Raw genomic sequence first — 21,275 nt, 5'->3', positions numbered from 1 at the left:
TACAATTTTACTCACCAGAAGGAGAGGAAATAGTCCCAGAAACGAAATAAGGGTGGGAACACAGTCCCACACGTCTGCTCCCTACGAAATGACACAACGTGATGACGTGGAAAGTTTCAGAAGCACGGGAAATAAACTTAATTCCGCTTAGAGGGGGATATAATTATTGTAAAAAATACGGGCTTCCTTCCACTAAATCATAACGTGACTACGTCAGGAGATGCTCCGAGTTTAGTGGGCCAAACTCAAACTACAAAAGTAGAAACAGAGCGAAATAAACCCTGGGAACTGTCTTATCTTTATTGACTTGGTCACACATGCCCCACTTTGAAATAGCCGTGCCGGCTATCACCGGCATATCAATGACCCTAATTGACCGACTAGTCAAATTCCCCAAACAAAATCAAAGTGAAAAAAAAAAGAATGGATACTGGAAGTTTTTTTCTTAATAGTAGCACACCACCACCATCATGACTCTACGTGACCATATTGGCTAAAGGACAAAAACATAAAAAAAACTTCGGTACAACATGAAGTTTATTGAATGAGATTCATAAAACAAAATCAACCCAAATTGGCTTCTACCTCCCGAGATCTAATTCCCCTATGATCCCCCCTAGTGGACCACAAGTAACCAAGGTATTTAGAGATCTTCAATTTGAGTCCACTGTTGCGTAGTTTGGTAAAAACTTTGTCTAGGCTGGCTATCTGATCTTCGAAAGTTTTGGTGAAAATTATTATGTCATCCAAGAAAATGAGCAGCGCTTCGTTAATGTCTTCACAAAATATGCGTGTCAACAGACGCTGAAAGGTTGCTGGGCTGTTGGTCATCCCAAAAGGCATACGGTTATATTCGAACAAACCAAATGGTGTTGTTACGCTGTGAGATGTTTGTCCTCTTCTGCTACCTCAACTTGCAGATATCCGGCGGCTAAGTCCAAAGTACTGAAATATTTGGCGCCATACATTGAATCCAAAGTCTCTTCAATGCGGGTAAGGGGAAAATGGTCTCGGTGTGTTTTGGCATTTAGAGCTCTATAATCGCAGCATAAGCAGAGGGAACCATCTTTCTTCCTTTACAAGAACAATCGGAGATGCATAGGGACTATCGCTGGGCCTCAAAATTTTGCGCTCCAGTAGCAGGTAGATATGCTCTCTTGCTTCCCTGAATTGATTTGGGTTTATTCTGCGAAATCTCTGTGTTACCGATATATAGTCAGTTTTACGTGGTGTTTGACCACATGAGTACTTCCCAAATCTAGGTCGTCCTTGGCAAAGACATCACGGTGTTACCGTAATAATTCTACTAACAGTAAGCGTTGTTCGTCCGTACCATTGAAGTCACCCAGATCTAGCTCAATTGGCTGTTCAGAGTTAGCGGGTATGCCCTTTTTTTGAGGTTGATAGTCATCAGCTGGTTTGAATACTCCTTGATCGGCCGACACTGCTTCACAGATAACACTGTGGAAGACTGGTTCTGCTCTCGTCACAATACCCATTCTCATACCGGTGTCCAAACTAATTCCCTCAGTACTGATGTTGTTTACCCAAACTCTAGCCTTTCCATCTTCCGTAGCAGTAAAGCACCGACTCGGTATGATTCCTCTCAGGAGGTAATTCGAAATATCAACGTTACTGGGCTCGAATAGAACATCGCATCTGCGTGTCCCCCTTGGCTGATGGCCAACCACTGTGATGGAACATGTAGATCCCGCTGGTATCCAAGTTCTTGACTCTCGAGCGACCCGTGGAAACAATGGTCTACCTGGTTCTAACAAACTACCGGTCGCATATAACCCTTTCCAGTCCCGAAGGGTGTTCATACCAAGGATACCAGGTACTTCCTGTTTATCTTTCTTGCCCTGTACCGAGGTTGGATCCCTGACTACAAGAAATCCTTTGTTTTTTAACAGTGTGTCGCGTACTACCACATCTGTCTCCAAATATCCTACATAGGGTATCTCCAGGCCATTAGCGGCTCTCAACTTGACGAGATTTGCTCTGTCGGTAAGAGGGATTCCGCGTGGCCAAATCTTCTTAAACTGAGACTCGGTGATAGTTGACGCCATGGAACCAGTGTCCACCAAGCAGCTGAACCACTCGCCTTCAATTTCAACTGGCATGGTAGGACGCTGCCCCGTCATACGCGACAAAATGCCTGAACGTTCTTCTTTATCTTTGGACACCTCGGGAGAATTACCCTCTACCGTTGATTTCCCCGAGGGCGGCAGAGGGTATGCGTTTCCCAGTTGGGGGCAGTTTCGCTTTATATGCCCTTTCTGGCGACAATGAAAGCATTCCAATGTGTTCCGATTGCGCTGAAATGGGTTTGGTTGCTGTATCAGAGACTTCATGGCTGCAGTTAAATCTTCTAATGCTTTCTGTTGGGCATTCAGGTTTGCTGCCAGTGCATCTAACTTGCTGTCAGTGTAGGGTTCACTGGTTTGTTGGCAGAAATGGCTGCGGCCCAAAGCTCTTCAGTCTCCATCTGGTGCACACCAGCAGTTTTCTTGGTTCGGTCGTCAGTCTCTACTAAATTGAACGCCTCTTCCCTTAGGTCAATAGATTTGGTTGCAGGGTTGAGCCTTAGAATTTTCTTTAATTCACAGCGTAGGTTTGCATCCACCATATTCTCTGCAAACTGATGCTTCAACATTTCATCTTGATTGGTTGTTTGGTCTCGCGAATAAATTTTGCTAACTAGCTCCATGAGGGCATGTGCGTAAGTGCGTATGCTCTCTGATTCCTTCTGCCTCCTATCGAAAAAATTACGTTTTAAAACAGTTATGCTGAGCTGATCGCCAAAAACATCTTGGAAAGCTTTGAAAACATCTTCTGCGGTTTTAATGCCAGTCCGAAACCGGAGTTCTTCCCTAGCGGCTCCATCGAGGTAGGTTCGCAGGAAATCAACTTCGTCGTGTTTCTTTATTTTCCTTGTTTTCAGGATGCCTCGCGCTTTCTCAATCCAGGTCTCTGTTTCTTGAGTGAGACCGGCATACTTTCCGAGTTTCTCCCTTGGTGGCACCACTACTGTATTATTTGTTTCCTTTGAGGTTTCAAGTTCCTTGAGAGTTTTAGCATGTTCCTGCTGCAACTTTTCCAGCAGCCCTTTTAGTTCATCTACGGTTGACATGGTTAACTGCGTATGAGCAGTGAAATGGGTAGGCCGAAACAGGGAAAATACCACATGCAAAATCAGATTAAATGGATAAAGTGATGAGACACACCCACGAAAACAGTCCCAGATCAAATATAGGACCTAAGAAAAAAATTATTACTAGGTAGCAAAACTTCACAAAGCACGATCAAGTGGTTAGATATTTACCAGATAATCAATAACTAAGTAGTTACTATTACTGTTACTATTTAAAATTTTCTTCCGGGCTAGCCCTCCTCGATCACCTAGCACTTAATTAATTAATTAACTAACGTAGTACGCAGGAATTAATATTGCCAGTAGCTACGCAGAGTAATGACTGGGATGAGAGTGCTACAACTTTTTTCTTTCGAAAAAATGATTTATAGAGGCAGGACAGAAATTACCCTTACACTTGCTCCCTCCGGGTCAAGTTAAGTTCGTCAGCTGTAATGAAAAGAAAGGGAGCTGCCCTTACTTCCACACCGAGTGCTAATTTCACTACAAAATAGACACCTATAATAAAGGGTGCCACACTCCCCGGTGTCTTCAAGAGAGCGTTGTGCCTGACCCTTTATCCTAAAAGATTTTTTTCTTAAATCTTTTTTCAAAGACATTTAAAACTTAACGGTTCCAGATCTACAGAACCAAACTGAAAACATATGCCCTATGCAGCGCTCAATGTAGTTCAGACAGTTTTATTAGTAAGCTGACCTCCTGTAGGCCCTCTCCGACTTGGTTTAATCGTTAACCTACAGTGCTGAAATAAAAATGTTCACATTGACCCGATTACCCATGCAAAGTTGTACTGATACTACCGTAGCTCTTGAATGCCTTATCCTACTTGACCTAACCTGGTTTGGGCAGGCTATATTATAAAATTTTTTCTTTTTTTAAGATAACACAGATAGTTTTTTTTTTAAAGTTATTGAAACATGATCTTCACACAGCATCTAGTTACTTAACACAGGTCTAATTCTTCGGTCCAAACTTTTCTGTTGATTTTCTGTAGTCCACCGAATTTGATGACTCAAAACTTTCTCGAATACTCCTTGGGATCGCGCGAAATAATAAATAATTGACGCTGTTTAGCTGACTAGTACCCGATACCCGAATATAAATTCTCGCGTCACTTGTTTTTTCGATTTTTGTCCAAGTTAACGCAGCAGGTGTCAATCGAATAATTTGAATCCGTTGATAAGTCCGAATCTTTTAGCTTAATCCAAACGCTTGAAGTTGAAATCTCCATATGACTTAATCGCAGGGTAATAAACGTAATTGCAACGGTGTTCGGATTACAAGGATAAATGTCTGAAATTGAGCATCCTGTCGACAACGCCAATTGTGACCGAGACCAGAGTGGTCGGTTCGAATCGCTGGATGCCCAACTGACTAAGAAAAACGCTATAAATATCCAGTATCACCATCTCCTGTTTATTTCTCCTCTAGTATACAAAAAGAATTCCGTGTCGCAAAAAGATATAATTTGCGTATACGCCGATGAGCTACTTTTAAAAACTCGCTTATCCCCTTGATAAAACGTAGGTGATAAAACGTAGGTGATAAAACGTAGGTTAGGTAAAATCACAGGAACAAAAACCCTGAAATAAAAATAGATTTAAATTAATGTCACGGTATGACCAGTGGAAGGGGAGACCAGGGGCTAAAGTAAATCAAATTACCCATTACCCCTAGAATCTAAACGGATACAATATTAAATAGTAAACTACAATTTTACTCACCAGAAGGAGAGGAAATAGTCCCAGAAACGAAATTAGGGAGGGGAACACAGTCCCACACGTCTGCCATGAAATGACACGACGTGATGACGTGGAAAGTTTCAGAAGCACGGGAAATAAGCTTAATTCCGGCTAGAGGGGGATATAACTATTGTATAAAAATACGGGCTTCCTTCCACTAAATCATACACGTGACTACATCAGTAGATGCTCCGAGTTTACTGGGGCAAACTCAAAAGTAGAAACAGAGCGAAATAAACCCTGGGAACTGTCTTATCTTTATTGACTCGGTCACATTATGATCTTCTCTGGTAATGATTCCTGATTTTCTGCACGATCACAAACAGATATCCGTTTCTACCAGTATTTCTGGTATGCGCTTACTTTTGAGGTACTAGTCTGTAGAACCTCATTATAACGAACTTGATCTAGTTGTTATATTGGTTACCAATAGTTCATTACAGTAAAACTTGTGTTAGTTGGATCTTGGTAAGTCGGAAAATTGGACTGGTCAGAAGAAATTTATGGTCCTGAATTTTACTACTATTTTCTCATTTTCCTAAAAAATCTCTCTAAGCCTGATTTTATTAATTGGATACTCGCCTAAGTCTATTCTATTCCCAAATGTCTAAAATGAAGGAAATTGCATCCTTTAGTTGGCTACTTTGTTGATATATTGTTATAAAAGAAAAAAATGTATTAAAATGGACTCAATTTTGGTCATTGTCAATTTTTAATGGAGCTGTCTTTTTTTAGAGCGAGAGTTCTTGAATGATGTCTTCAAATGATTGATTATAGGAATTTTAAACTAAACAAACATAGTTTCATAATTTCAACAGATCATGAGAGAGAATGACATAAAACAATTTAAAACTAGCAGATGAAAAGAAGCAAGATTTGTAACTGCATTTTAGTTTTTGAACTCAATTATCAGGTTAAAGCTACCAAAATGATATATGAATTGTGTGACAATTAAGGAAAAAGCCAGTTGCAAAATGGTCTCCCTGAGTCCACAAAAATAACTCTTGACTTATGGGGACAAGTTTGAAATTTGTCAAAGGTTCGATAGTGTCAAGAAGTTGTTGCCTGGTTTGTTAGTTTTTCTCTGATAGGTAGGTAGGCCCACAGCTATCTAGAGAGCTATGAGCCATCTATTATGCAAAGTTGGTTTAATTTCTTAGAAAATGGAATTCCCTATATTGGACCTTCTCTAAGTCGGAGTTTCCAGAATCCAACCTGCTTTAGTCGGACCCTAAATCCAGCCTACTCTTAAGTTTGAATTTTTCTAAGTCGGATATATTTTGCTGGTACAGTCTACCTCAGATGTAACATAGCAGTCGGGACCAGATAATTTATACGTTACAACCAAAATACTGTATACGTATATACCGTAGAAACTTTGTTACATCTGAATGTCATTTAAAACGAAGGGATATCCATGCATGTCTGTGTTCATAAAATGACTTCAATGTGTTGAATAATCAGAGAAGAAATAAGTGGCATGGAATTCCATACAAGTTTCATGCCCATGTTTGCGAATGCGATCTGCTTATCATGGATCTAAAGTTCATTGTTATATCTAAAGGTAGGGGCACACAAGCATATTTTTTTGCAGCGAATTTACAAAGCGCCCGAATAATTCGCTCGTATGACCATTCACGGCGACAACGATTTCGTCGGCCGACTCGCTCGTATCAAACATGTTTAATATTTTCGGTCGGATCGCCCGCAAATTCGCTCGTCTGCCCACACTCGATGAATTTCGCCGAGCGATCCATTTTTATCAACCAATAGGATGCGTTGTTGATATCATGTGATTCGTTAACTCCCTCCCACTAAGTACCAGTCGCATCAGGCGTATAAATTCATCGGCGAATTTGCTGGTGAATTTAATCGTCGCGATCGGCCCTACCTTAAAGGATCCCATATTAATGAATAATTTTTTTTCCGCCCTTGTAATTTCTTTTTTGTTTACTACAGGATATACGATTTAGGTGGTCATCTAAACCTATCCATAAATATTTTTCCAGTTGCGTATTTAGGGGTGGTCTCGGGGTCCAGCCTTCCCACTGAAGTCACCTGTCTCCTTAGTCCTCAGAATATAGACGAGTTAGGCTGGTGTTTAATAACAGAACTTTATTTACTCTATGTACAGCATAATTTACTGCTCACAGCGTGCGTGCGTGCAGTTTGACAAGAGAGGTAAGACTGAATCACAAAACGTACAGTAAACGCCCACTGAAAAAGGTGCGAAAACCGATTACCCGTGAAGCGTGTCGGAATACCGACACATCACCCTTTTCATAGAAATACTAAGCGAAGCGTTCAATTGAAATCTTTTTTTATCATTCAAAGTTGGAATTATGTTTTTGAATTTTCGATAGGATAGTAAGAAACTATCTATTTCAATAAAAAATGAAGAGTGGCGCAACCGCTGGTTGTGGCCATGTGACTTACGTGGCTGGGGCTGTATTTCAAATGTGTGGCCGCGGCCGGGGCCCGTTTCAGACAGTACCTCAAATGTTTGCCTGTGATTATATCATATTGTTTACCAGTATTATGTGTAAATATACAAAACGTCGAGAAGGCTGTTAAGCTCCGATTGACCTCGCGACTCAGATCATTATGACGAGGTTCCACTATAGAATAAATCTATGTATCTATATAACCACGTCTACACTAGCGCGTTTTACCCAGGTTTCAACAAAAACCAGCGTTCGCGGTGAGTAACGTCAACACTAAGCGCGGTTTCATTAATAAGAATCAACATCTGTAGTGCAAGTTCAAGGTCAATTGTGGTGCCTGAACTCTGCATTAGACACGGGTTCACTGTCTACACTAGCAAAAATGCGGAGTTGCGGGTTCATGCAGTGAACCCTTCTTTTTCAAGAAGGGTTTCTTAAACACGGGTTTTGTGGAAAACTCCGCATTGAACCAGTGTTTTGAGCGTAGTGGTAAGACAAATAAACCCGGTTCAAAATGCTAGCCTAGACGTAGCTTACATTGTATTGACATATAGCTACAATTATGATAAGTTATATTAGGATTTTCAACCAGAGTTGACCAAGCAGTTTTTGGATGCTTCACTGGTTACCCGTAGCTCAGCCCATTCAAATACATGTATGTTGTTGCTTCTCAAGGCTCGCTCTGCCCGCACATATATCTGTAAACTGTTCAGTGGAAGACATGCAGCTCTGTCAAGTCTTCAGTCTTATAATCCTTCAAATTCTGAGTGTTGAATGGTGGCATCAATCGGAAATCTCTCGATGGCTGTGTCTACATACAGCTGCCGGTGTTCGCCATTGGAAGTCTTACAGAATTAGTCTCGGTGTTTAATGAGAAGTGCTCCAAGCGTGTTTAATCAAATATACGGTAGATAAGATTCATGAGCAGCATTTTATGTTCTGGTATGGTAGGGAAATCTTGCAATAAATTTGAATATTATTCTCTATGGTTTTCCAATGAGGTACGGAAAGTTGATTCTCAATACATCTAGCATAGCAGTGCCGCTAAGAATTGACCAATGAACGATACACTTTGTTGGTCTTGAAAGATACTGGTAACATACAATCCCACCCAAGAAATATTACCCGTCGGATAATATTTATTAGCTGTTCTCAAAATATCCCATGAAGTCTTCTGGATTCTTAGGGAGTTTATTTGTCAATACATGTACCATATTACCAAATTGGTGTCCCCATAATTTTTGCAAGGGGTTTCTCTTTAAGGGCCAAGATATGCAGAGGATATCTTAATGAATTGAATGAAAAATGTTGTGAATGTTGTGCTACATGTAATATATTTGTTAAAATGTAAGAGATGTGGAATAAAAACAAATTGTTGACATTCATTGTGCAATTTAGTGTTATATAACCCTGGATAGTATAGTATATGCCTATGTACTGGTTGGAGACTGCTCAAATCTGTGGATGATAAGGATTTTAATAACGGTACTGGCACTGTAGACACTTTGTTTTTCAAATGTTTTCCAATTTCCCTGATTCTCAATTAACTCTTAGCAAATATTTGTGTGGTCCCAATTTATACAGACTAAGGCAGTTCAAGGCCTCCATAAACATTCCAACTGCAGCTAGATTTGACAGGATTGTTCATGCCAAAGCCGCCTTTTGAACTTTCAAATTATATTATAATAATACATCTAACAAAAACCAAGGAATTCTGATAGAATTCTCTACATGGACAGACAGGACACCCTATTCCAATATACCCCTACCTATGTAACAGTTGGGTGTATTAAGATATTGATCTCGACTGAGTGGACCCAATTAACCGAGGACTAAATGTAAAAGAGATAATATCAATCTACAGTTCAACAGCAGTAAAACAAGAATTGTATGGAATGAATTTCTTTTTGTTTCATTGTGTATGTGTTGCAGTGAACTATATTTTTACTGGACGTGACTTCCTTGTTAGGGATTGTTCAATTAGTACGTATTAATGGTAACTACTTTTGTATTTATTGAAACAAGTGAAATATGCAATAGGAGTTGAATGGGATGGGATCAGAATTCTTATTGCAATTTTCTAAATTGGCCTGATGCGGCCATCATGATGAACCATAGAACAAGTGTTTTTATTGAGTTAAAGCACATTATCAAACAGTATTGTTATTCAATGCTGTTTCAAAAAAGACATCAAATGGTGTGTACGTACTAAGCACGTTTAAACAACCTTCTGCCATACACAATTGCATGCATTTTCACTGACTCCCCTCCATCCCTCTTGTACGTACTAATTGAATGATCCCTTACTGAAAGTTTTGCAGTAATTCAGATATGTTTTGAACATTGCAGTGGACTCGCTCAACTAAATCATTGGGACCGGAAAAAAATCGAGTTAAGCGGAATTCGAGTTGGGATTTTTACGAAGTTGGTCAAAAATTATTAAGAAATTAAACCTCAATGAACGATTCAGTATCCTAGATGGTTTGTTTGTTTGTTTGTTAGATCTGCTAAATTTTAAAACAATTCCGTTGAGATAAAGCGTATTTTGTCTCATTTTTTACCTCCAAAAATTTACTTGGTGTGATGAAAAATGAACGATCTTAAACGGCGACTCGAATTACATGTACCATGTATTATTTTGGTGCGAAAAAGTAGAAATCAATTAACGTGCTGGAGTTTGTGTGTTTATGCACGTACTGGATGAGTGAATGTCTTTGTGAGTGATGTATCTTCTTAATTGTAGCGTGGATCGTTCTACGGTAACCTACTAAATATAACAATAAACCCATGCATGTTTTTAATCGATAATTGTTTTTGCTGCTGGGGGTCGAGTTGAACAAATATTCGAGTTGAGCAATTTCGAGTAAAGTGAATTTGAATGTATGGTTTAACAGAGACAAAAAAATTTCAACATATGCTGAGTTAAACGGTTTTTCGACTTAATAGGATTCGAGTTGAGAGGAGTCTACTGTACATTCATATATCTCCAATGCAATTTTCTTCTCAAGAAATAATCTTTATTTGTAGCCCACTCCTCAAGTGCAGATATAAAATATACTCGAAAAATTGAATAAAAGACGAGCAACTATTTTTTGAAGAATTATATACGATTTTTCAACTATCACAATCAGATAAATTAAAAACAGTCAACTCTCGCATATACCACCCACTCGGGGAAATAGAATTTTAGAAAAATGCCTAGGTATCAATATAATTAGAAAATACTAATTTATTCCACTATTCAACGTCCCGTGGTGACCATAGACAACAAGATACGAATGCATCTAAGCCAGCCTTGGCAGGTGCTAAGTTAAAGGGGAACTGCAGCGAAAATCTTTTTGTATCTGTATGTATTAGGAACCTTTATAAATACATTTTCAAAACAGCAGAAAAACATTTCATCAAATACTTTATCCAAAAAAGAGGGTTTTGTAGAGTGCCTGGCCGCCGCCATTTTCTCCCCGTAGCAGATGCTTTTCTCTCGGATGTGACGTAGTTTGGCCCACTGCGATACGTGTTACTGCTGCTATTCATAGTGTTTTCATCACTTGAAGTCCAATAACAGTTCTAAACTGCAGCATAATGCCACATCAGCAAATATTTGGATATTTTTCAGACAGTGAGTGGATAAATAAAAGTAGACCCCACTGGCAGCCCAGCAGGAGTATTTTAATCGCAATTTTCAACTGAGATCTTCAATGAGTGTATCTATTTGTGTACACACACAAGTGTGGAGTGTGTGATGGGCCGGGATACGTCATCAATGTTTACTTGCCTCACTTTGGAATTTAAACATGGCGGCTCTCATCTGCCGTAAATTCTGCTGATAACAGTATTAAAATCGTCGTATACGAGTTAATTAGGAAGAATTTGAAATTTTAACTAACATTATGCTAAACAACAACAAGAGTAGAAATGAATGGCCAAGTATAATTTTTGACTGCAGTTCCCCTTTAAGTCACAGTTGGCCATCTTGGATGACATTATGACTAAGTTTGATCATGTGATAGGTCATGCCAATTGACATGAAAGCTTTATCTGGAACGCATATCCAGTTGATGACCAAAAGATGATCTAGTTTGGTCATATGATACACCATTCAATTCCATATTCTCATTTCAAAAATGAATACTCTACATGGAATACCAGTATTATATCATTTGATAGCCAAATTTTGAGAATTCAAAATGGCCGCCAATAGGCCACCTTCGATCCATTTACCATAATATCCCTGGTGACCATATACAAAAAGCAATGACCTCGAAACTCATCACAATCACAGAACTTGTCATGAGCTACAACTTTGCAATTGATTGCGGTTAGAAAATAATGCATACATCTCTCGTTCCCACAAATTCCAAAATGTGCTAGAATAAGACATAATTGGCAGAAACCTGTCCAAGAGTATCAAATTTTGATGGTGTAAATACTGAATTATCAATAACAAATAACAAATTGCTACAGTACAAAATTTATCTGATAATATACAAGTACATGCATGCACTTGTTTATTCCCAGATCATCAAAATGCCCAATCACAGATCATCAACGTATTCATAAATTCTTAGAATAAATAAATATTTTTTGGCTGAGGACCAAATTAGTTGACAATCCCTGTTGAACCAACGTCTTGGAAGTGAATATGGCTTATTTTCAATAGTTCAACTCTAGAATCAATCCTAAGCCCCCAAACTCCAGGATGCTTGTGATGGACTTGATGACAAAATGTACTTAAAAGCTGAATGACTCTGAGTTTGGGCCTTGTCTCGTTACTGCATCCTTTGAAATACAACTATTGTCATCCAGATACACCGCCAACATCGGGGATACATGATTTTGACGGCAAGAGAGTATGGTGGCTGGAGTATTAATAACGGGTTCCTGAACCATCATGTCAGAGGCTAATAGTAACTATTTACCTGTATCCGGTTCAGCCAGATGTCCTATCAGTCTACTAGGTTAATTTTTAGTAAATCATTGAATCACATAAATAAGATTTCAGTAAATAAATTAAATATATCACCATCACGTATAAATGGTACTTCATATATTATCACTGCCACAACCTTTTTTCGGAGTTAAGTACTGAGCGTGACCGCCATCGCAATAGAGGAACAACCACTTGCTGTCCGGGAGAATTGAAAAAAAGTTTGCTGTCCTGTGGTATATGGTCAACGATACCAAGTATTCTATTTATGACCAATAGATGTAATGATGTAGATGACAATGATGTAATGCTGCAAAAATGGTATCTGGAAAGACCCTTCGCAGATTACTGGGCAATCACTCTGTAGTGTATTAACATTGGTTTTGGCTGTCAGCTGAAAAGGTGAAATTTCAGGGTTAGCCATACCAGCAATTCAGGTGTCAGTACAAGATTCTATATTCTTTAGCATTTAGTATCGAACCTCTTTTAAAACTGAAATCTAAGATGCTAACTTTGACTTAAGAACGTCATACTAGCTGACAACATGAGTGGGATTCCTGATAGTTAGCACTGTGCAGTATATACATTACATGCTGTTCAATCCCTTGAGAATCATCATTTGCACAGTTTTGACAACAAATAATCTGTCATTGTATTGACAAATGGAGGAACAGTCATAACTAATTGCATATGATAATTGATTCTTTTTTCACAGGCGGTACTGGTATATCGAACAGATTAACTACCGGGTTTGTGTTTGTATAGGAATGTACTAAGGGGATTCATTGGCAGCGGGAGAGGGATAGTAAATTGGGATCCTTTTAATACATGAGATACAGGCATTCTGTATCTTGTAAATTTTTGGTCATAAACAGGCTGGCAGTGTATAGGAGGGCGGTATATCGAGGCATTACTACATAACTCTTTCAAATGGATTACAAAATTAAATCTGCGCCAGTGACTAACCAATAAAGTTTGCAATAGAATAATCAAGTAAATGTTAAGTGCAGATATAACTACTGAATAAATTGCCCATGGGCAAAGTGTGGTTTACCTTGAAAGCTAGAGGTTGTTTGGGGTAAGGGCATTGCTTGAAAAATCTTTTTAATTCGTGACTTCAAAGTTCTATGTTGTATTTCATCTTTCTCAAAGAATTATTTTGTTGTCAAATAAGACCAAAAAGATACATTTCGTAGGGTACAGGTAGGCGCGGCACGGAAACTATTTTATATGTTCAAAGAAATATTTTTCAAAATATGAAAAAATATTCAAACAAAATTCACATGGTGTCACATATCAGAGGGTGGCTGAATATTTAGTCTTGGAAACCTCTTGCAATGTATGGCCGCGGAATCTAAACCGGCGCAGTAAAAAATTGGCGTATTAGATCGTTTTAAATCCTGGAATTTACTACTACAATATTCAGACCTCGACCTATACTTGTAGTTTTCTGCTTAATATTTTCAGGTCACAAGAAATTACAATTTATTATAAATTATATCAAACAGAAAACATAGCGCTCATCTTCTGTTGATGAAATGTCAGACGCGCCAGCAAGCAGCGTTTACAGTATCACTATAGTAGTGTATACTGTACGAGCGTGTGTTTGTGTATGCAACAGTCTATAGCACTCCGCGCGCACGTGGAGGCCTTGTGTAAGTGAATGTTCGCTTGTACTTCAGTGTCAATCAAATCAATCTCCGGGTATTAAAATGAAACATTACCTATGGTGGATAATAATTACATTCTCATCAGCAATGAGCATTTGAAATTTGCATGTATACGGCACCTAGTCCAATGAAACGTTCGCCATTCCGGCTTTCCCATAATTATTTTAGTAGCGCCGGAATCCCCGTATATCCCAAAAACAGCCAATCACATTCGCTCGTAGAGACAACGCCCCCAATCGAGGTCATTGCAATTTTATACGCGAGAGCTAAGAATTTTCCCGCCAAAAACAGTTTATCGTAGAATTTTAACAAAGTTGATCATGTACATAGACGGAGGTTCGTCATGTCTTCAAGCGCATCGATTATACGTCGTTTAACCCGAGAACCAATGAAACAAATGCTCACATAAAAAAACGTACCGCGATTTTACATGAAATTGGCTCAATGCCAACTTCATATCGCTGACAAAGGTAAACCAAAAATGTGTAGTAAAAACCGGTTCTGTATTGCATGTGTAAAAATATCTAAAACGGCTCCAAGATAAAGAGCAATCTATCCCTTTCTACAGGGCTCTATCATTCTCCATTTTTATGAATGTCAACCTTTCTGTCATTTATATTTCCATCTACATCAGCTGGAATATTGCCAGCATTCAGTTGACGCAAGACTAGTTTCTTGTAAACGCCTTTCTTTGCAATCAATTCTTCGTGTGTCCCTTGTTCGACGATGCTGCCTTTTTCAATTACTATCACCTGAAAATATCAGATTTGTTCTCATTAATTCAATTTGAAAATTATTTATCAAATACCGTATGTATAATGAAAATTAAACGAAAAGATACAATCTGGTTTATCTCTAGTAATTTCATTTACAAAATAGTGAACATTGATGTGAAATTCAATTCGTGCAACAAATACATTCTGGAAGTACATTCTGGGATTCCCTGAAGGAGCAGATTCATAAATATAATTATACAATCTTGAGTTTCTAGATACACGTGTTAAACCTTGTGAGTAGATGGTAGTACGGTGCTGGTGGGAAGAGGTTTCACCTTTGGGAGGTAGGGGGTAAAAATCAAAGGCCAAGGTCACCAGAGGTAAAACACTTAGAGCATAGGCCACGATCAAACGGAGACTATTTGACCGGATCAAATTTGGTCTATGCCAAATTAGAGACTACTCACTCGGTTCTAAACGATGCTCAAACAAAGCGAAGTGAAACATTTCCAGATCCAGTTGCAATTCACAAATATGTTTGACCAAACTTGAGCTGGGTCATCATAAAATTGACATTCATTGTGATTATGTGAGCATAAAGTTTAGTATAGCACTGGTCATTGTACATCATTGTTACTTGATGTACAAATACCAGACAAGTTCTGATTTTTTCTGAAAGATAGGGAAACTTTCACCATTTGGCACAGGAGGTTGACCGGCTGGTGGCACCGGGTGATGGGCTCATTGCATGTGCTATACTGTCGCATTCTCATAGTGATCGGAATTTAGATTAATATTCCTAGCTATTTTTATCAAGAAAACATCACAATAAATAAGGCCCAATCACAGACTAGAGGCCCACGGGCCTTGTGAAGTCTAAGTGTCAGGTAAAGTACTTTGCAAAGCCAAGGCATTTTAAAATGACTTGGAGCATGGATTCAGCCCCCTCCTGAATTCTGCAAAATTCATCAAACCAAAAGAAAAAAAATCTTTTTTCAGTCCTTCGTATTTTCATTAAATGTTTGTGCCCGTCTTGACTTGCAATCGAGTAACTTTGTCGGTTTTTCAATTTTGTGATTTATAAAAATCTTAGTTTGTCATTTTTCGTATAAAATTGGTCACAATTTCCACATTTTTATTTACAATTGTCACATTTTTATCCGCAGTCCTACTTAGTGTACATCGACAAAGCGACTGGAGACAACTAAAACTTTTAGTTGCTAGTGAGTGAGTACCCCGCGCACATCGAAAATCTAATGAAAGCCAGCAACTGCGTGGCTCATGCCAGTCGCTAGGTCCATAGTGCGTACATCATCAGCAACTGAGATGTGTTTTTAGCGAATAATATTTAGGGTATCTCAAGTCACATGACAAATTGCAACCATGTGTTGTTGATTTTGGATCGCTCACATTGATGGATATGACAGGAACTAAGTACAACTAGTTGCTCAAAGGTAGCTGGGCACATGGGCAGCTGGCTGGAACTGGAGATAGAAGAACGTTAACCAGTCGTAAGCTCGCTCCTACGAAAAATTTGAGCTACTGATTGTATCCAACCAGTTCCTCTTATGCACCTGGAAAACAGCCTCGTAACTTCTTGTCTCCAATCGCAGTGTCGATGTTCACTAGGATTGCGCATGAAAAACTTTCCCTTGAAAAATGGTGTTGGGGTAATGCCCAGTGAGAGCCACATAGGCAAGCGTTTCTAGCATATCCACCTCGTGGCACCATCCTACTGGCCCAACCAGCCAGCGCCAGTCACCAGATGTATACCCGGAAAGCAGCCACTGTCATGAAGACCGCAGGGTCTGCAGCGTTATAGGCACTGACACTGCTACACATTATATGTTTACATGCTTAAGAAATCTGGTTTATCTGTTCGGTGATCAATTATGCAAATTAGTACAGCGCAGCAATCGTCCGCTCATCGAAAGTTAAGTTTTTTCATCAATATAACCTCTGGCTTACAAAAAATGATTATCAAAATCTCAAATACGTTGGAATAGATTTATATTTTAATAGATTATCCATAAAATTATGAAAAATATAATTAATTGTCTTCTTAGTTTTAGACATTTCCGATAGTACGCTAAACACAGTGCCACTAGTGCTAGTGACTCATTCATTGATCCAAACAATACAAAATTTCCCATACCCAGCCCACGAAAATGAAGACATTAATCAAAAATCCACCCACTGGTTATTCATGAGAAATTTCAGCGCTCAATTCGTAGCAGTTATCACGGAGATGTTCAAAGGTTACTCTTATGTTTTGAGTTGCAAAATGTATTGCGGACAATATGTCGAAACTTAACACTAGACACACAGTACAGAATGAAATTTATGCACGAGTCAACTTGCGATAAAAAGGGTTTTAACGGACTCAAATATATGTGGATGCCTAACAAAAGTAGAAGTCGGTCTACTATCGTCGGACTTTCACAAATTAGATAGACGATAACTGAGGACAGCGCTAACATTGTGGCCTGCAAGTCACCAGTACTGACTAAGGATGACTTGGAAATCTTCTTACGTTGTGAGGCTGCTCTCACTACAATTCGGATCAATGCAATATTAGTAATCCAGAGAAATACAGACGGAATTGCTACAATGAATATGATGTTTGTTAAACGACCGGGCAACTTTCCTGCTGCATAAACAGCATCCCGTAACATCATGCGTTTAAAAACTGGACAATCAACATAAACATAATAAACAAACTTAAAGGGCCAGCGATACGCATGTGTCATAAAACAAAAAATTAACAGACCCACAACACTGATTGTACATCTTCTTTGAGTAATGAAAACTCGAGATTTTAATGGGAATGTCAGTTGCAACCAGCGCTCGATACTAATCATAGCTATCAGCCAGTTTCGATACATCTTTACACTTAAATAGAATACGGAGACATAAAATCTATTGTAAGGCGCGAGAAAATTCACGGTCAGGTAGTGATAATTTATGACACCGAATTGTCGAATAGCCTTGAAGTCTGTGACACTGAAGTAACAAAAGCTGAGAACGAGATAAAAGGAATCGACGACAGCTAGAATGCTGAGCAAGTAGTATGTAGTGACTACACTCGAGTACATGCGTCTCAAAATAACAAAACTCAAACAGTTACACACTAAACCAGTCGCACAAACAACTGTACCACCAATGGCTTGAAACTGTATTCTGAGCTCTCCTTTCTTCCAGAACCTTTGACTCAAACATGCCTGCAGTTCCATAGATTGATTACTGTCATACATTTCATTGAGTTAACCAAATTTGGTCTCCTTCATTTTCTGTATAGAACATCACATATTATGAACACAAACAACGCTCACAGCATTAATTCTAGAAATTTTGCATGGCATTTCATAATCATACCAAGATATATTGGACGAAATTAGAAATCTTCATTCATGTTTCATAAAGAAAAGACTTAAGAAAATGCAGTCGATATACCCGTAGATGTGAAAAGCTTCTGTTCGTCTTCAAAAAATATTGTTCTCTTGGCTAGAATGGTGATGCTGTGCAAAATCTGAAATGTCTTTGAGAGTGCAATAAATCGTGGATTCACCACAGAAAAACTCTCCAACCAAAAATATCATCACTACTATTATTATCCTATACATAATCATAATTCTAGAATACGACAACATTCCAGGATATATGAGAATCTGCTAGAATGATGCTGGAATGAATAGACAAAAATATTCTTGGGACACTATTTTCAACTTCATGACGATTTTATCCTTCAAAAACACTGAAATACTACAGGTTAGGCAAAAAAATTGATACCTTGTTTCGCCGCTTCGAGTTTAAAACTTGAACCGGCCAGCCGCTTATCTTCCATGTACATAATTTTTTACAAAATTGTGATCAATTTTACCATAACAGACCCGGCAGCTATAGAAATGAACTGAATACAAATTTTATCATATTTTACAAAAATGACCCAGCCACTGCAGAGAAACAAGGAATCAGTTTTGTTTAGCATTATCATTATCCTTGAAAATTCATAGCATCTTCCCTAAAAAGGGATTTGATGCAAGAATGTAGCATTGCATAGTAGCTGAAAAATTAACAGTGCCCTTTGAGACCTGAGAATATCATTTTATATATGTGATTAAATCAAAACCAATGCTTGCTGTGGAAACTACATAGACCAGGGGCGGATCTAGAACCCGATTTAGGGGGGGGGGGCACCTAATAAATGTAGCTATGATAATACTGTATTGAAACCGAGCGGCGTAGGCGCGAGACGTTCCTACGCTTCGCCCCGGGGCCCCCTCCCTAGATCCGCGCCTGATAGACTGCTAAGATGTGTCATTGAAAGTAGGTGTGTGTAACATCAAGGTTTCTGATCACATTCATAATCTTTGAAAGGAACCTTACAATGGAAGAGCATGTTAAAAACATTTCCAAACCTTGTCATTTTCATCTAAAAAATATCAGTAGAATAAGAAGATTTTCAACTGAGAACTGAGAATGTTTGTCGAGCCCTAGTCCAGGCAACTGTTATATCTAGACTAGATTATGCTAACTCATTTTATACAATGTCCATTGTAATGTGCTTTGTATGTTACAGAGAGTTCAAAACTCTGCTGCCAAAATTATTTCAATGGAAAGTAAGATGAATCTCCTGCTAAACTTCACTGGCTACCAGTTCATTTTCAGAATCGAGTATAAAATTTTATTGTATGTTTACAAAGCCTTGCATGATAGAGCACCTTTCTATGTCAAATCATGGCAGCATTATCCTGGCTGCACAATTTTGCACTAACTGGAGCCTATTGATGGTAGATGTTGCAGTCCAGCCAAACACCCGTTATAATAGCTAAGCTGACAAAAGCTCGACAAAATGAGAATGGACCAAAGGTTTGGCCACTTGAGGAGTCAATTGCAGTTGAATGCTACTGATGCTGACAATCGCCATCCTTATAAAACCAATGAATACTGTAGATATTTCAATTACCTTATTTGCATTACGAACAGTTGATAGTCTGTGAGCTATAACAAGAACGGTTCTTCCCTTCATCGCGCGATCAATAGCTTCTTGTACAAGATGTTCACTTTCAGCATCCAAAGCACTTGTCGCCTGAAAAATTGAAAATTTTTAATTTTCATTTAGAATTACCAATGGTTGCAAGAATTTTCAAAATTTCAAATCATGAGCTCATGACATTGATACAATACTAAAAACTACGCGTGTGGAAGATCTTAAGTGCATCTTCCAGACAGAAAAATGTGGTATGCGCCTTGTTAAAAAGATCTTAGGTAATAAATTTACTTCTGGTATATCAGTACTCACTAATGAACAAGACGGCACAGAATGTATATCAAATACTGATAAAGCGAACTTATTCCTTAAAACCTTTACTGGTAAATACCATAGTAATAATGTTCCCATCCTCCCTGACTTCCCAAACAGGGTATAACATAGTGTACTTCTTCACCATACTACTCCAGAGGAAATAAGAAAATCAATTTTAAATTTGCCTCTAAATAAAGCCTGCAGGCCTGATGGTATTTCTAACAAAATGTTAAAAATGTCCATTGATCATATCTCACCACTCTTATCATCCCTATTCAACAAATTGATTGATTCCGAAATTTTCCCCAATACTTGGAAACTTGGTTATGTAAAAGCAATCTATAAAAAGACAACAACGCAACCCCAATAATTATCGTCCCATTACTCTTCTGAATAAAATATTTAAATTATATGAACGTGTACTTTATAATGCTATCTACAATCACCTCATACAAAACAATCTTATATATGTAAAACAATCTGGTTTTCTCCCTGGTCACAGTACCAATGATCAATTACTAGCTATTACCTCTCTCATCCATGATAATCTTAATTTAAATAAAGATGTAAGAGCAGCCTTCTTAGACATCACAGCCGCATTTGATACTGTACCTCATAGATTGCTGTTGCATAAAATCAAATTATATGGTATCAGGGGTAAGTTTTTAATATTTAGGGTTTTCTGTTATTTCACAGAAAACCCTATTGATATCCGCGTGATTATTATTATTGTTATTTTCTTCCACACTATTTTTACCAAAAGAACATAGGCTTTGTTACCTTACCGCTGTTTCATATACAATCCATATAATATCGTTCAGCTCACTGAGATCTACAAATAGCCCGCGTGTTTTTTCACGAATCATCGTTACAAAAGCGCTGTCGGGCCGTAAACATCGAAAATTTAGCCCCATTCAATGGGGCGACATGTTTTTCGAGTCGTCATCCCGAAATCAACCCGCAGGCCGACTGTCACTTCGATTATCAATTCAAGTATAAATGAACTAATTTATTGCCGCAGACTTCACATTCAGTCGCGGTCTTCAAACAATGATTTTAACAATAGCCCATTTTCCTCATCAAATCATATTACCGATACACTGGAAATTTACTACTTTAGATTTTAAAAGCACTGTCGAGCCGTAAACATCGACGAATCGACGTGTGTTACTACATCGTCGTTCCGGGGATCAGCTGCGAGTTTCTCGTCATCATGAACCTACGTGAAGTGAGCCTGTTATTCCAGCCTCGTATTCAGATATAGTGTGTACACACTGTACAGCTGCCTGTAGATACTGGTTGACATGAAATGTATAA

The 21,275-nt window shown here is 38.5% G+C and overlaps 1 protein-coding gene across 6 annotated transcripts in view; it reads right to left on the bottom strand.

Annotated features, from left to right (window-relative positions):
- Nucleotides 1–13,871: 13,871 nt before the first annotated feature.
- Nucleotides 13,872–21,275, bottom strand: part of LOC141898859 (ABC transporter B family member 1-like) — a 29,745-nt gene continuing 22,341 nt past the window's right edge. For 5 of the 6 annotated variants that reach the window (XM_074784992.1, XM_074784995.1, XM_074784993.1 and 2 more), the window contains 2 exons: nucleotides 19,620–19,742; nucleotides 13,872–14,689 (listed from right to left, as the gene is read on the bottom strand). In XM_074784992.1, the coding sequence (XP_074641093.1) occupies nucleotides 14,513–14,689; nucleotides 19,620–19,742 (300 nt within the window). In that variant the 3' untranslated portion in view covers nucleotides 13,872–14,512. The remainder of the gene's footprint in view (nucleotides 14,690–19,619; nucleotides 19,743–21,275) is intronic. The other variant, XR_012618607.1, reaches the window with a different exon arrangement.

This window comes from Tubulanus polymorphus, chromosome 2 (assembly GCF_964204645.1).
Source record: "Tubulanus polymorphus chromosome 2, tnTubPoly1.2, whole genome shotgun sequence".
Lineage (NCBI taxonomy): Eukaryota > Metazoa > Nemertea > Palaeonemertea > Tubulaniformes > Tubulanidae > Tubulanus > Tubulanus polymorphus.
Note: the sequence above shows the minus strand (reverse complement) of the source record. Positions and strands in the feature narration are given on the sequence as shown.